The following is a 12,613-nucleotide window of genomic DNA, read 5'->3' on the forward strand; positions in this document are numbered from 1 at the left end:
CTGACACACATATCACTTCTGGGCTGCTAGTCAAGGCCTTCCAGACCTGACACACATATCACTTCTGGGCTGCTAGTCAAGGCCTTCCAGACCTGACACACATCACTTCTGGGCTGCTAGTCAAGGCCTTCCAGATCTGACACACCGGTCCTCCAGGAGTGAAGAAGAGTTAGGAGATTTAGGAAAAGGATGTAAGACTAGATTGTTGTGTAGAGTTATGGAAGCATCAAGTGTCTCCCGGGTGGCGCAGTGGTCTAGGGCACTGCATCGCAGTGCTAGCTGCGCCACCAGAGTCTCTGGGTTCGCGCCCAGGCTGGGCTGGGTTCGCGCCCAGGCTCTGTCGCAGCCGGCCGCAACCGGGAGATCCGTGGGGCGACGCACAATTGGCATAGCGTCGTACGGGTTAGGGAGGGTTTGGCCGGTAGGGAGGGTTTGGCCGGTAGGGATATCCTTGTCTCAGTAAGTAAATAAAAAAAAATAAAAAAAATGTAATAAAATGTATGCACTCTACTGTAAGTCGCTCTGGATAAGAGCGTCTGCTAAATGACTAAAATGTAAATGTAAGTGTGAGACACCACATCAATTTTGACACAGATTTGTACTTTGTCACGATTTGACTTCCAAAATGATCTTGTCAGATGAAAGCATACAGTACACTGCCTGATTTTAACAAGTTGTAATCTCAATCATAAGCCTCATACCAAAAGTCCTTATGGCAGAACATGTAGATGCAACAGAGGAACGATGTAACGGTGGGCAACTTTGAGGGCAGCAGGTAGCCTAGCGGTTAAAGCGCTGAGCAAGTAACCAAAATGTCGCTAGGTCGAATCCCAGAGCCAACAAGGTGAAAAATCACTTAACCATAATCGCTCCAGGGTCGCCGTTGATAATGGCTGACCCTGGTCATGACCCCACCAAGGGTGTCTCAGGGGGAGTTGGGATATGCAAAAAAACACAATTCTAATTCACACATGGGTATTAATACACACGTGTACATGTGTGAAATGGGACAAATGTAAACAACCACCAAATGATTATTATTAGGACCCCAATCCAAGACCAATATCAATACACATTATCTTAACCTAGTCTACACTGGCCTTCATGTCCAATGATACTCCATAAATACAGTACATCCAATACAGCAGCATCTACCTACTGCCATCCTGACACCCAGAACATCTAGCAGCCATACTCAGTGGGAGCCGGTATATTCTGTGTGTGTTTACAGTACCAGTCAAAAGTTTGGACACACCTACTTATTTCAAGGGTTTTTCTTTCTATTTTTTTCATTGTAGAATAATAGTGAAGACATCAAAACTATGAAATAACACATATGGACTCATGTAGTAACCATAAAAGTGTTAAACAAATCTAAATATATTTATCTATATTGTGCYAAGAGTGTGCAAAGTTGTCATCAAGGCAAAGGGTGGCTACTTTGAAGAAACACTTTTTTGGTTACTACATGATTCCATGTGTGTTATTTCATAGTTTTGATGTCTTCACTATTATTCTACAATGTAGAAAATAGTAAAAATGAAGAAAAACCCTTGAATGAGTAGGTGTGTCCAAACCGTTGACTGGTACTGTATATCACTCTGGCATGATGACACTGGCACTGCTGTGCCATCACAACACACACATCTCCTCTGGTTAATGGAGCATGGATGAGGTGCTCCAGCCTGGTCTCATAGCAATAGATGTAACATAGTAAATGTAAATCCCGGGACACTCAAGTTAGTATTATATGTTACGTTTTGTACGGTTACATGGTCGGGGTGGATGAGCGGGGATATAACGCGAACGTCTAGCAACCCAAAGGTTACAAGTTTGAATATATATCATCACAGAAAACTTTAGCATTTTAGCTAATTAGCAAAATGTCAACTACATACTACTTTTTAGCTACAGTACTTTGCAACTACCTACCATGTTAGCCAACCCTTCCCTTAACCCTTTAACCCAACTCCTAAACTTAAACCTAACCCCTAGCCTAGCTAATGTTAGCCATCTAGCAAATTCGTAACATATTGTCTGTTTGGCAAATTTGTAACATATAATACAAAATTGTAATTCATAACATATCACACAAAATGGGTGATGGACATCAACAAATTCATTCATACAAAATGTAACTAAATGGAGTGTCTCGGATTTACATATAGAATAATATGAAAATGCTCTGAGACCAGGTTGGTGGCTCAGAAACTGCTCTGCCCTCTGGGAAGAGGCCTCTGAAATCCTCATAGGTACTGTCAAAAACACACAAGACAGTCAGATGAAGCTCAAATAACATGAGAGTGGAGGCTGCTGAGGGGAGAACAGCTCATTATAATGGCTGGAACAGAGAAAATGGAATGGCATCAAACTGTTTCTGATACCATTCCACTGATTCCACTCCAGCCATTACCATGAACCCGTCCTCCCCAATTAAATTGCCACCAACCTCCTGGGGTGTGTGTGTCTTAGATCTCAAAACAACCATTTCTTGWAGGAGAGCATCAAAGCACTTCAAGATAATGATCCAATCTGTAGAAAACATCTTCTAGCCTACAATGATACCCACAATGTGATTAATGACATTGCATTTACTGTGGTTCAAACGATAGCCTGCATGCATGCATCTCCATCCTAGAATAAAGACAAGTAAAACTAGAGAGTGAATATGCTCAAAAACACCTGCATTGGAAGCAGGGGTATATAGGGTGCAGACTTTTCTCCTGTAATTAACGTTTGTTTACACAACAGTGGCCAAAGCTGAACCAGGGACTTCTCTCCTGTAATTCAGGTTTGTTTACAGTGACCAATGCAACCAGGGATAAAGTCTGGACAGGGGTGTTTTGTAAACAAGCTATCCACTTGTCTTTCAACAAACAACGACTTCATACGAGAACTCTTTCATTGGAATTCCAGTGCGGACGCGCCAACTTCATGAGCCGCTGAACTGTTTTGAGCGAGCTTGTCAATCAACAGAGCAGCGCCCAGAACCGCGGCGCCCAGAACCGCGGCGCCCACTCCTGCAGAAAAGTAGCCGATTGATAACATTTCCAGGGCGCGCAAACTATTCTACTGTATAGTGTATAATACAATGTAACAATAGCAGAAATACTGGCTACAGTAGCGAGTCGAACACCGACGATTGACAATTTATTGAGCAGTTCATTCTGGCGTGTATCCTAAACTAGTAGACGCAAAGAAGAAACTGCATGCTTTCTATTAGGCTAAATGAAATAACGTTTTATTTTTTACCAACCTGGCCAAGCGATGGAACTTCTCATGTAGCAAAACGCTGATGTTCAGAGTTTGTGTCACAGTCAGTCGTGCGTGTTCTGTCCCTCTCCTCCGCTCCAGATTATGTTTTCACTTCCTCTTTTTCTCTCGCCGTCTGCTGGTTGGCTCCTCTCCTCCGAGACTCGAGCAACGATGCTAGGGATTTTGACCAATTACAACACAACAAATCCCGACAATCGAAGGGGCACTCCTCGTTAATGGGTGGCAATCAATGACTGTATGGTGTCAATTCATATATTTCATCACTTTCTCTGATGTCCTTCATGTATTAGTAGGTTTAGGCCTATAAATGCATGGTCCGGACGGAATGCTTGTTAGAATATTATGTCATCATTGAACCTCGGATAAGCGCTGCAGAGGGCTCAAGGAACAATGTATTTAATAATTCATAGCTATCGATTCATTCATACATAAAACAGACAGCATCTGGGGGTGGGGTGTTATAACCGTTATCTGAAACAGATGATAATAATAGACAATTATATAAAGGCTACAGTACAGTCAACACCAGAGTTGATTAAATTCATGCCACCTACATCTACTTCCAATATCTAGGCTGCCCCGCAAGAGAGAAAGAGAGAGGAAGGTAGAAAGGGAAGAGGGGGAGAGAGAGCGAGAAAAGACAGAGAGAGGGAGGGAGAAAGGGGAGAGAGGGAGGGAGATAAAGAGAGGGAGGGAGAAAAAAGAGAGGGATGGAGAGAGAGAGAGAGAGAGAGAGAGAGAGAGAGCGTGAGAGAGAGAGAGAGAGAGAGAGAGAGAGAGAGAGAGAGAGAGAGAGAGAGAGAGAGAGAGAGAGATAGATAGAGAGGGAGAGAAAGAAAAGAGAGAAAGAAGGGAAGGGGGAGAGGGAGGGAGGGGAAAAAAAAAGAAGGGGGGGAAAAAAGGAGAGAGAGGGAAAGAGGGAGAGGAGGGGGAGAGAGAGAGAGAGAGAGAGAGAGAGAGAGAGAGAGAGAGAGAGGAAGAGAGTATTAGAGAGAGAGAGAGAGAGACAGAGATGAAGAGAGAAAGAGAGAGAGAGGAAGAGAGTTAGAGACATCTATGAGGGATCTGAACTGGTGCCACCGTGCCAGGCACACAGCTCTCCTCTCCACAGTACAGCATCAGGATTTAAACAGGATCATGTGCCTCTACTGTCTGTCTGGCATATAATCTGGGCTAATGGTGGCCAAACACCCAAACGTTCTCTCTGGTACTAGATCTGGTAGGACAAGACGAAGGAAGATATGAAATGTGACAAGCAAAAAGATCATTAAGAAATGAGTGGTGTTGCATAATATTCGATTGATAATACTCTGTCACGATAACTGTGTCAATTGTGAAAAAAACAGACACAGAAATGATATGAAGAAATCCTGTTTTGTAGTATTATTCCATGTTAGGGGCCGATGCTATGGCAGTTTTTGGCAAAGAAGAATTGCATACATAAAATGGAAGATAGTTGATGTTACTGATCGTCTGAAGAGCATCCACAGATGGACTATACAAATAAAGTGTTACCAACCATAGCCTTTTCTCCTGCCCCATAAAATAGTGGTTCAATATAGAAGCTTTTCTATCTTAACTTTGCCAAAGTGTCTGCCTCGGAGCAGCAGTGTCTCAGTGATCATCTAGGAGATTCATGTCTGTCTCTGCTCAGAGAGAGCGAGAGGGCTACGTGGTGCAGATGGGACACTGTTTAAATGCTGTTGATTTATCTGAGGCCTTTGCTCAAAGCACCAGAGAAAGGAAAGGAGGGAGTTGCCATGAAAAGGAGGATAAGAGAGGGATGGTGAAAGGAGAGATCAAATGAAGCTTTCCATTACTAGGAAACACACACACCTTTAGGCCTAACTTCATGCAGAATCCACTAGGACACTAATCCAAATTCAAATACATCTTTCTCCCCTGAAGGACTGCTTAAAGTCCTCTAATTGGGGTCATTAAAATAAGATTTATAGTTTTGATAACACACTTCTCTAAATAGACATCCTATCATTAGAGAAGGGCAAAGTGGAGAACTCTTGATGTGGCCTGCAGTGTGTGCGTGTTACCGACTACAAAATGGCACATTAGTGAGTAACCTATTCTACCCTGGGATTTCTGAGAGGTCTTTCAAGATCAAAGGGAAAGTAAAAAAGAAAGGCGCACCAAGGCACTCTAAATATAATTCATTAAAATGACTTTATTTGTATGGGATGTTCAATGGAAACAAACCTTAAAAACTCTGATGCGTTTCGGCTGCGTGGCCTTCGTCAAGGGAAAGTGTTTTCTTTTCTCTACCTTTAAAATGGAAACAGTGCTAACTACTGGGACATTAATGGGACAGTGATCAGCACTGGGACATTATAGGGGATGGAGATGTGGAAGAAACATAAACATCGGCCGCCCCCTGCACAGTAGATCACCTGCTGGGTGTTGACGAAGGCTGGCGATTCAACATGTACGGGACCCATACATGGCAAGCAGGTACAAGCTCCGCAAATCCATTAGGAACGCAAAAAGACAAAGCCTCAAACTTGAATTGATGTTCGCTATTCACACTGCCGTAACATATCTGAACAAGAGGTACACCTTCACTACCGGTCAAAAGTTTTAGAACACCTATTCATTCAAGGGTTTCTCTTTATTTTTACTGTTTTCTACATTGTAGAATAATAGTGAAGACATCAAAACTATTAAATAACACGTGGAATCATGTAGTAACCAAAAAAGTATTAAACAAATTAAAATAGATTTTGTTTGAGATTCTTCAAATAGCCACCCTTTGAAGACAGCTTTGCACACTCTTGGCATTCTCTCAACCAGCCTCACCTGGAATGATTTTCCAACAGTCTTGAAGGAGTTCCCACATATGCTGAGTACTTGTTGGCTGCTTTTCCTTCACTCTAGTCCGACTCATCCCAAACCATCTCAATTTAGTTGAGGTCGGGGGATTGTGGAGGCCAGGTCATCACATGCAGCACTCCATCACTCTACTTCTTGGTAAAATAGCCCTTACATAACTCACAAAGACACAGCGGTTGGAATCAAAAATCTCCTATTGGACTYCAGACCAAAGGACAAATTTCCACCGGTCTAATGTCCATTGCTCGTGTTTCTTGGCCCGAGCAAGTCTCTTCTTCTTATTGGTGTCCTTAGTAGTGGCTTCTTTGCAGAAATTCGACCATGAAGGCCTGATTCACACAGTCTCCTCTGAACAGTTGATGTTGAGATGTGTCTGTTACTTGAACTCTGTGATGCATTTATGTGGGCTGCAATTTCTGAGGCTGGTAACTCTAATGAACTTATCCTCTGCAGCAGAGGTAACTCTGGGTCTTCCATTTCTGTGGCGGTCCTCATGAAAGCCAGTTTCATCATAGCGCTTGATGGTTTTTGCGACTGCACTTGAATAACCTTTCAAAGTTCTTGAAATTGTCCGTATTGACTGACCTTCATGTCTTAAAGTAATGATGGACTGTCGTTTCTCTTTGCTTATTTGAGCTGTTCTTGCCATAATATGGACTTGGTCTATACCCCCCTACTTTGTCTCAAATGCATTAAAGAGAGAAATTCCACAAATGTACTTTTAAGAAGGCACACCTGTTAATTGAAATACATTCCAGGTGACTACCTCATGAAGCTGGTTGAGAGAATGCCAAGTGTGTGCAAAGCTGTCATCAAGGCAAAGAGTGGCTATTTGAAGAATCTCATATATAAAATACATTTWGCTTTGTTTAACACTTTTCTGGTTACTACATGATTCCATATGTGTTACTTCATAGTTTTGATGCCTTCACTATTATTCTACAATGTATAAAAATAAAAATAAAGAAAAACCCTTCAATGAGTAGGTGTTCTAAAACTTTTGACCGGTAGTGTACGTGAGAATGCTGTTCATTGACTTCAGTTCAGCATTCAACACTATTGTTCCCTACAAGCTTGGCACCAAGCTCAGAGCCCTGGATCCTGGACTTCCTGACAGGCAGCCCAAAGGCTGTGAGGATTGGCAACAACACCTCCTCCACACTGACTCTTAACACAGGGGCCCTCCAGGGGTGTGTTCTCAGCCCTCTGCTGTACTCCCTGTTAACCTACAACTGTGTGGCTTTGCACGACACCAACATCAACTTTGCTGACGACACCACGGTTGTAGGCCTGATAGCCAACAACGACAAGTCAGCCTATAGGGAGGAGGTAAGAACTGGCATTGTGGTGCCAAGACAACCTCTCCCTCAACGTCAGCAAAACAAAGGAGTTGTTGTTGACTTCAGGAAACAGAGGTAACATACCCGATCCACATCAACAGGACTGCAGTAGAAGGCGTCAGACGTTTTAAGTTCCTCTGCGCTCACATCACCAAGGACTTGACATGGAACACCCCCACCACTCTTGTCAAGAGGGTGCAACAGTGTCTCTACWTCCTAAGGCAGCTTAAGAAATTCGTCATGACACTCCGGGTCCTCTCCAAACACGACCGCTGCACAATCGAGAGCGTCCTGACCGGTTGCATCAAGGCCTGGTACGGGAATTGCTCCGTCCACGACCGCAAGGCCCTGCAGCGGGTGGTGAAGATGGCCCAGTACATCACTGGGACCGTGCTCCCACCCATCCAGGACATCTACTGGAAACGGTGCCTGAGGAAGGCCTGCAGCATCAAGGACCCCACACACCCCAGCCACGAGCTGTTCTCTCCCTTACYGGGAAAACAGTATCAGAGTATGAGGTCTGAATCCAACAGCTTCTATCTACAAGCCATCAGACGGCTGAACACTGGAACTGGACTGCCCACCTGCACTGACTCTCCCCACCTTAGTACACATGCACTCGCATACATCACTACTGCTACAAGACTCATATTATTATTGCTAAATACAGCACAATTTAAACACTTGCCCGTCCAATTCCCCATCCCCAAAACACATTGGACTATAAATTGTGCCTTCCTGTATTTTACTAATGCTAAAATGTTTATTTTATTCTCCTGAGCCAGTTACTTTCTGTTCGTATTCTTATCTTTTATTTCTTATTGTTGTTGCAATGTCGAACCTACAAGTGAGTTGGAACCTACAAGTGAGTATTCCGTTGGATGGTGTATACCATGTGGATCCTGTACATACAACTAATAAAACTTGAAATGTAAAATCATCTGGAAATGAACAGAAAACGACAGGCGATGTGCTGTGGTCAGAGGTGATAGAAGGACGGCCACTCACTAGGCACGGCCGACGTCTATGTTGGTCAGTCTTGACCTTGTCACGATCAATGAAACAAACAAAATGCATGCAGTTTAAAAATATTGGAAGACGTACGGAAAAGACAAACACAAATTGAATAATAACAAAATGAAAGTATGCTTTACTTGCAGCTTCAAGGTTAATGTGAGGAGTAAACATAAAATAAACAAACACACTGAAATACATTCTCTCCCTTCGTCGAGTTGGATTTAAATTAAATATGTCAATTCCAATCTCAATTTATTCCAAATACTTCTAGGATCGTAGTAAACATTCAAACATCCAGCAGCCTCTTATAACAGATGAATAAAGGAAAACATTTTGCTGCAATTTCCCCCACTGTTTTCATCATACAGGCCTACAATCAAGCCATTTCATACCTGCAATTTGACAGGGAAGTTGATGAAAACGGTCACGTAAAACAGAAAAACAATCTCTACCAACATGCTGTTTGTGGAACATGTTTAGATTGAGACGTAACTCCTACCTCTGCCCATTGATATGGTACTGGTACTCCCTGTAGAATAGCTTCATTCTTGTGTGTTTTATTTCTCATGTTTTTATCCTCTTACTTCATTCTGTTGAGAAAGCTTGTCAGTAAGCATTTCACTGGAAGGTCTACACTCATTTTATTCAGCGCATGTGAAAAATAACATCTCATAACCAATGCTGTTAGAGTTCCTCTTCTGAGGGGCCCTACATTCACAATCACCACCGCACGTCCATAGGATCCTATTCGATATGATCTAATGGAGTAGAGGACTAATGAACTCATTAACCATATGAGGGATGGGACAAGTCATGCATTATTTAAAGGTGGAGGGAAGGAAGGCAGAGGGGAAGGCTGAACCAAAGAGGGTCATCTAGTGTGCACTTCATAGTGCACCATTGAAGCGACACTGAGCCATTGGATAAGAACCACTATAGCCGCTCACTGACTGACAGACACTGCAGTGTAGTGTAGTCACCTCTCCCTGCAAGAACAATACAGGTAGGTTCCAACGGCTCAGTCAGACTCAGAACAGTCACTGGTTTTGGAGGACTTGTGGTGTTTCCTTCTTCTTCTTTTCTTTATTTTTCTTGTATTTCCTCTTCTTGCTCTCACTGGAGGAGGAAGAGGAGGAGCTGTCAGAGGACGAGGTAGCATCCTGCAGGAGCTGCTGCAGCTGCTGGATCCTGGAGAGAGGTAGGTGCGAGATGGGGTAGAGAGAGTGAGAGTGAGCGGGGGTTGGAGAGAGAGAGTCCTCTTCTTGCTCTCACTGGAGGAGGAAGAGGAGGAGCTGTCCGAGTCGGAGGAGGTGGTGTCCTGCAGGAGTTGCTGCAGCTGCTGGATCCTGGAGAGAGGTAGGTGCGAGACAGCACATAAACAGTTACTGGTCCTGGTAACATCTGTTGACTTTTCCTTCCAGAATCAGAAGCCATCTCAGATTCCACTAATTTACACTTCAGAAGTGTCCTGGTGTGAATCATAGTATCTTTATCAGCGATTGTCAGGCATGATTCAGCTGGTGAGTTCACTGAGTGTGTGTCATATGGGATTAGGACGGGCTAAGACGACTCTCTGCGGTGTCTTTTCGCCTGGCGTACTCCGCCTTGATTTCGAACTCGTCTCTCCGGGTCGTTTATAGAGCTCGCTCCGTGAGTAGTGAAAGCTCTCTCCGGTTGATCGCTTCGTACCGGTCTACAGCCAACGATACTGATCTGTGCTATCTTCTCTTTGTTCTCTCTGTTTTCTCTCTCGTTCTCTTATGACCCGACAGCTTTTTAGCGGCCAGCTGAAAACACCCTTTTAGCCGGCCTAATCCATATGACACACATCATGGTAAGGACTCGCCAAGAAGAGGTGGTTCAAGGCTATGGAACAATCAAGAGAACTGAATACGGACCAAGATAAGAATACGTATGGTATACCACAACCCAGGAGGGACATCCTGAGTGATAGTGAAAATCCTGAGGAATGGGTCTTCTGATCTGGAGGAAAGAGGTAAGAGTAGGTACAAAGGATATGAATGTAGTAAAACATGCTAGTTAGATAGAAATGAGGCGAAGGAAACAAGGACAGGATAAGAAAGCGAGAGACAAAGATGGTGTAGCAGGATTTACGAAGCCCGTGAGACATGTGACTGAGAGAATCTCTCGACATAGGGTTCTAAGAGCGACGAGACGTGACGAGAGCGACCTGCGAAACGGAAGAGAGAGCGAAACGGGACGAGAGCGGAGACGGAGAGAGCGAAACGGCGAGGAGACGCGAGACGGAGAGAGCGAACGGAAGAGAGCGGAGAGGGAGAGAGCGAGACGGAGAGAGCGAGACAGATGAGGAGCGAGAGAGGGAGACAGAGAGAGCGAGAGGGAGACAGGAGGATCGAGACAGGAGAGCGGAGACGGAGAGAGCGACGAAGAGGCGGAGAGGGAGAACGGAGAGAGCGAGAGGGAGACAGAGAGAGCGAGAGGGAGACAGAGGAGAGGAGACAGAGAGAGCAGAGAGGGAAGGAGAGCGAGAGGGAGACGGGAGAGAGAGCGAGACGGAGAGAGAGCGAGACGGAGAGAGAGCGAGACGAGAGAGAGAGGCAGAGGAGAGAGAGAAAGCGAGACAGGGAGACGGAAGAGAGCCGAAGGGAGACAGAGAGAGCGAGAGGAGACAGAGAGAGCGAGAGGGAGACAGAGAGAGCGAGAGGGAGAGACGCGAGAGGAGAGAGCGAGAGGGAGAGAGAGAAAGCGAGACAGGGAGACGAGAGAGAGAGAGAAGAGCGCAGACGGAGACAGAGAGGACAGCGAGAGGGAGAGAAGAGAGAGAGAGAGAGAGAGAGAGCGAGACAGAGAGCGAAACGGAGGAGAGCGAGAGGAGAGAGGGAGACGGAGAGAGCGAGAGGGAGAGCGAGAGGTAGCACGGAGAGCGAGCGAGAGCAGAGACCAGACAGAGAGAGACAGAGAGAGAGCTTGTTTCAGGCAGCCAGCAGAGTAGCCAGCAATAAAAGATGTGAATATATCAAGAAACCCCAATGATCAAACAACTCAGAGACAGAGGCATCCCTGTTCTTTGATTAGCCCAAAACTTTACATTTCCATTGATTCGGTTGCTCAGAGAGAAACAAGAGCGCTTGTGCAAGTTGCAAGACACTGAAAACAACCCAAACTTCCAACACGGCGGTTCCCAAGCTTCATTAACAATTCATCTGTGGAGCTGGAGAGCATTGTTCTCGTCAACGTTGACATCATCCACCCAGAGGACAGTGAAGTAATCATTAGGACTTTCAAGGCAAGGACTCTGAGGCAGAGCAGAGTTAGCTCGTGGGTCCTTTGGCCAAGGCTGTTTCCATATCTAGTGCACTAGAGCTCATTGGGCTCTGTCTGCCACTGTCACATTTCACTCCGTCTCTCACATCATCATAACATTCATTTGATCAGCTCATATGATCCTGTAGAACACACTCGGCCTCTCTCCTATCATTATCACATATATCTCATGTTGCACTTTCATCAGTTTCAGATGGTCCTTTTAAAACTTCTCCGTAGACACCCAAGTTCACTTTCAATGTCGTTCATAACAGTTTTTAAACATACATTTATTCACCAGTTTGATTAAGTGTTCTGACAGCTATCAGGATATGATCGATTTAATCTAATTAAATTAGGGCGTTGACTTCAGTGTGTCCTCCGATGACCCGGGGTGTCTCCGATGACCTGGGGGGGGTGTCCTCCGATGACCCGGGGGGGTGTCCTTAGTTGACCCGGGGGGGTGTCCTCAGTTGACCCGGGGGGGGTGTCCTCAGTTGACCCGGGGGGGGGTGTCCTCAGATGGCCCGCGGGGGGGGGTGTCCTCCGATGGCCCGGGGGGAGGTGTCCTCCGATGGCCCGGGGGAGGTGTCCTCCGATGGCCCGGGGGGGGGTGTCCTCCGATTGGCCGCGGGGGGGGTGTCCTCCGATGGCCCGGGGGGGGGGGTCCTCCGAAAGCCTGGGGGGGGGGGTCCTCCGATGGCCCGGGGGTGCGTTGACTGGGAGGTTAGTCCTTCAATGACCCGGGGGGGTGTCCTCCGATGGGCCCGGGGGGGGGTGTCCTCCGATGGCCCGGGGGGGGGGGGGGGGTGTCCTCCGATGGCCCGGGGGGGGGGTGTCCTCGATGGCCCGGA

At 45.8% G+C, this 12,613-nt stretch overlaps 1 protein-coding gene across 1 annotated transcript in view; it reads right to left on the reverse strand.

Moving 5' to 3' along the window:
• Positions 1 to 8,579: 8,579 nt before the first annotated feature.
• Positions 8,580 to 12,613, reverse strand: part of LOC111955818 (retinitis pigmentosa 9 protein homolog) — a 9,939-nt gene continuing 5,905 nt past the window's right edge. Inside the window, exon 5 of the mRNA XM_070436400.1 lies at positions 8,580 to 9,662. Within this exon, the coding sequence (XP_070292501.1) occupies positions 9,512 to 9,662 (151 nt within the window). The 3' untranslated portion in view covers positions 8,580 to 9,511. The remainder of the gene's footprint in view (positions 9,663 to 12,613) is intronic.

The sequence above is a fragment of the Salvelinus sp. IW2-2015 genome, linkage group LG31 (assembly GCF_002910315.2).
Source record: "Salvelinus sp. IW2-2015 linkage group LG31, ASM291031v2, whole genome shotgun sequence".
Taxonomy (NCBI): domain Eukaryota; kingdom Metazoa; phylum Chordata; class Actinopteri; order Salmoniformes; family Salmonidae; genus Salvelinus; species Salvelinus sp. IW2-2015.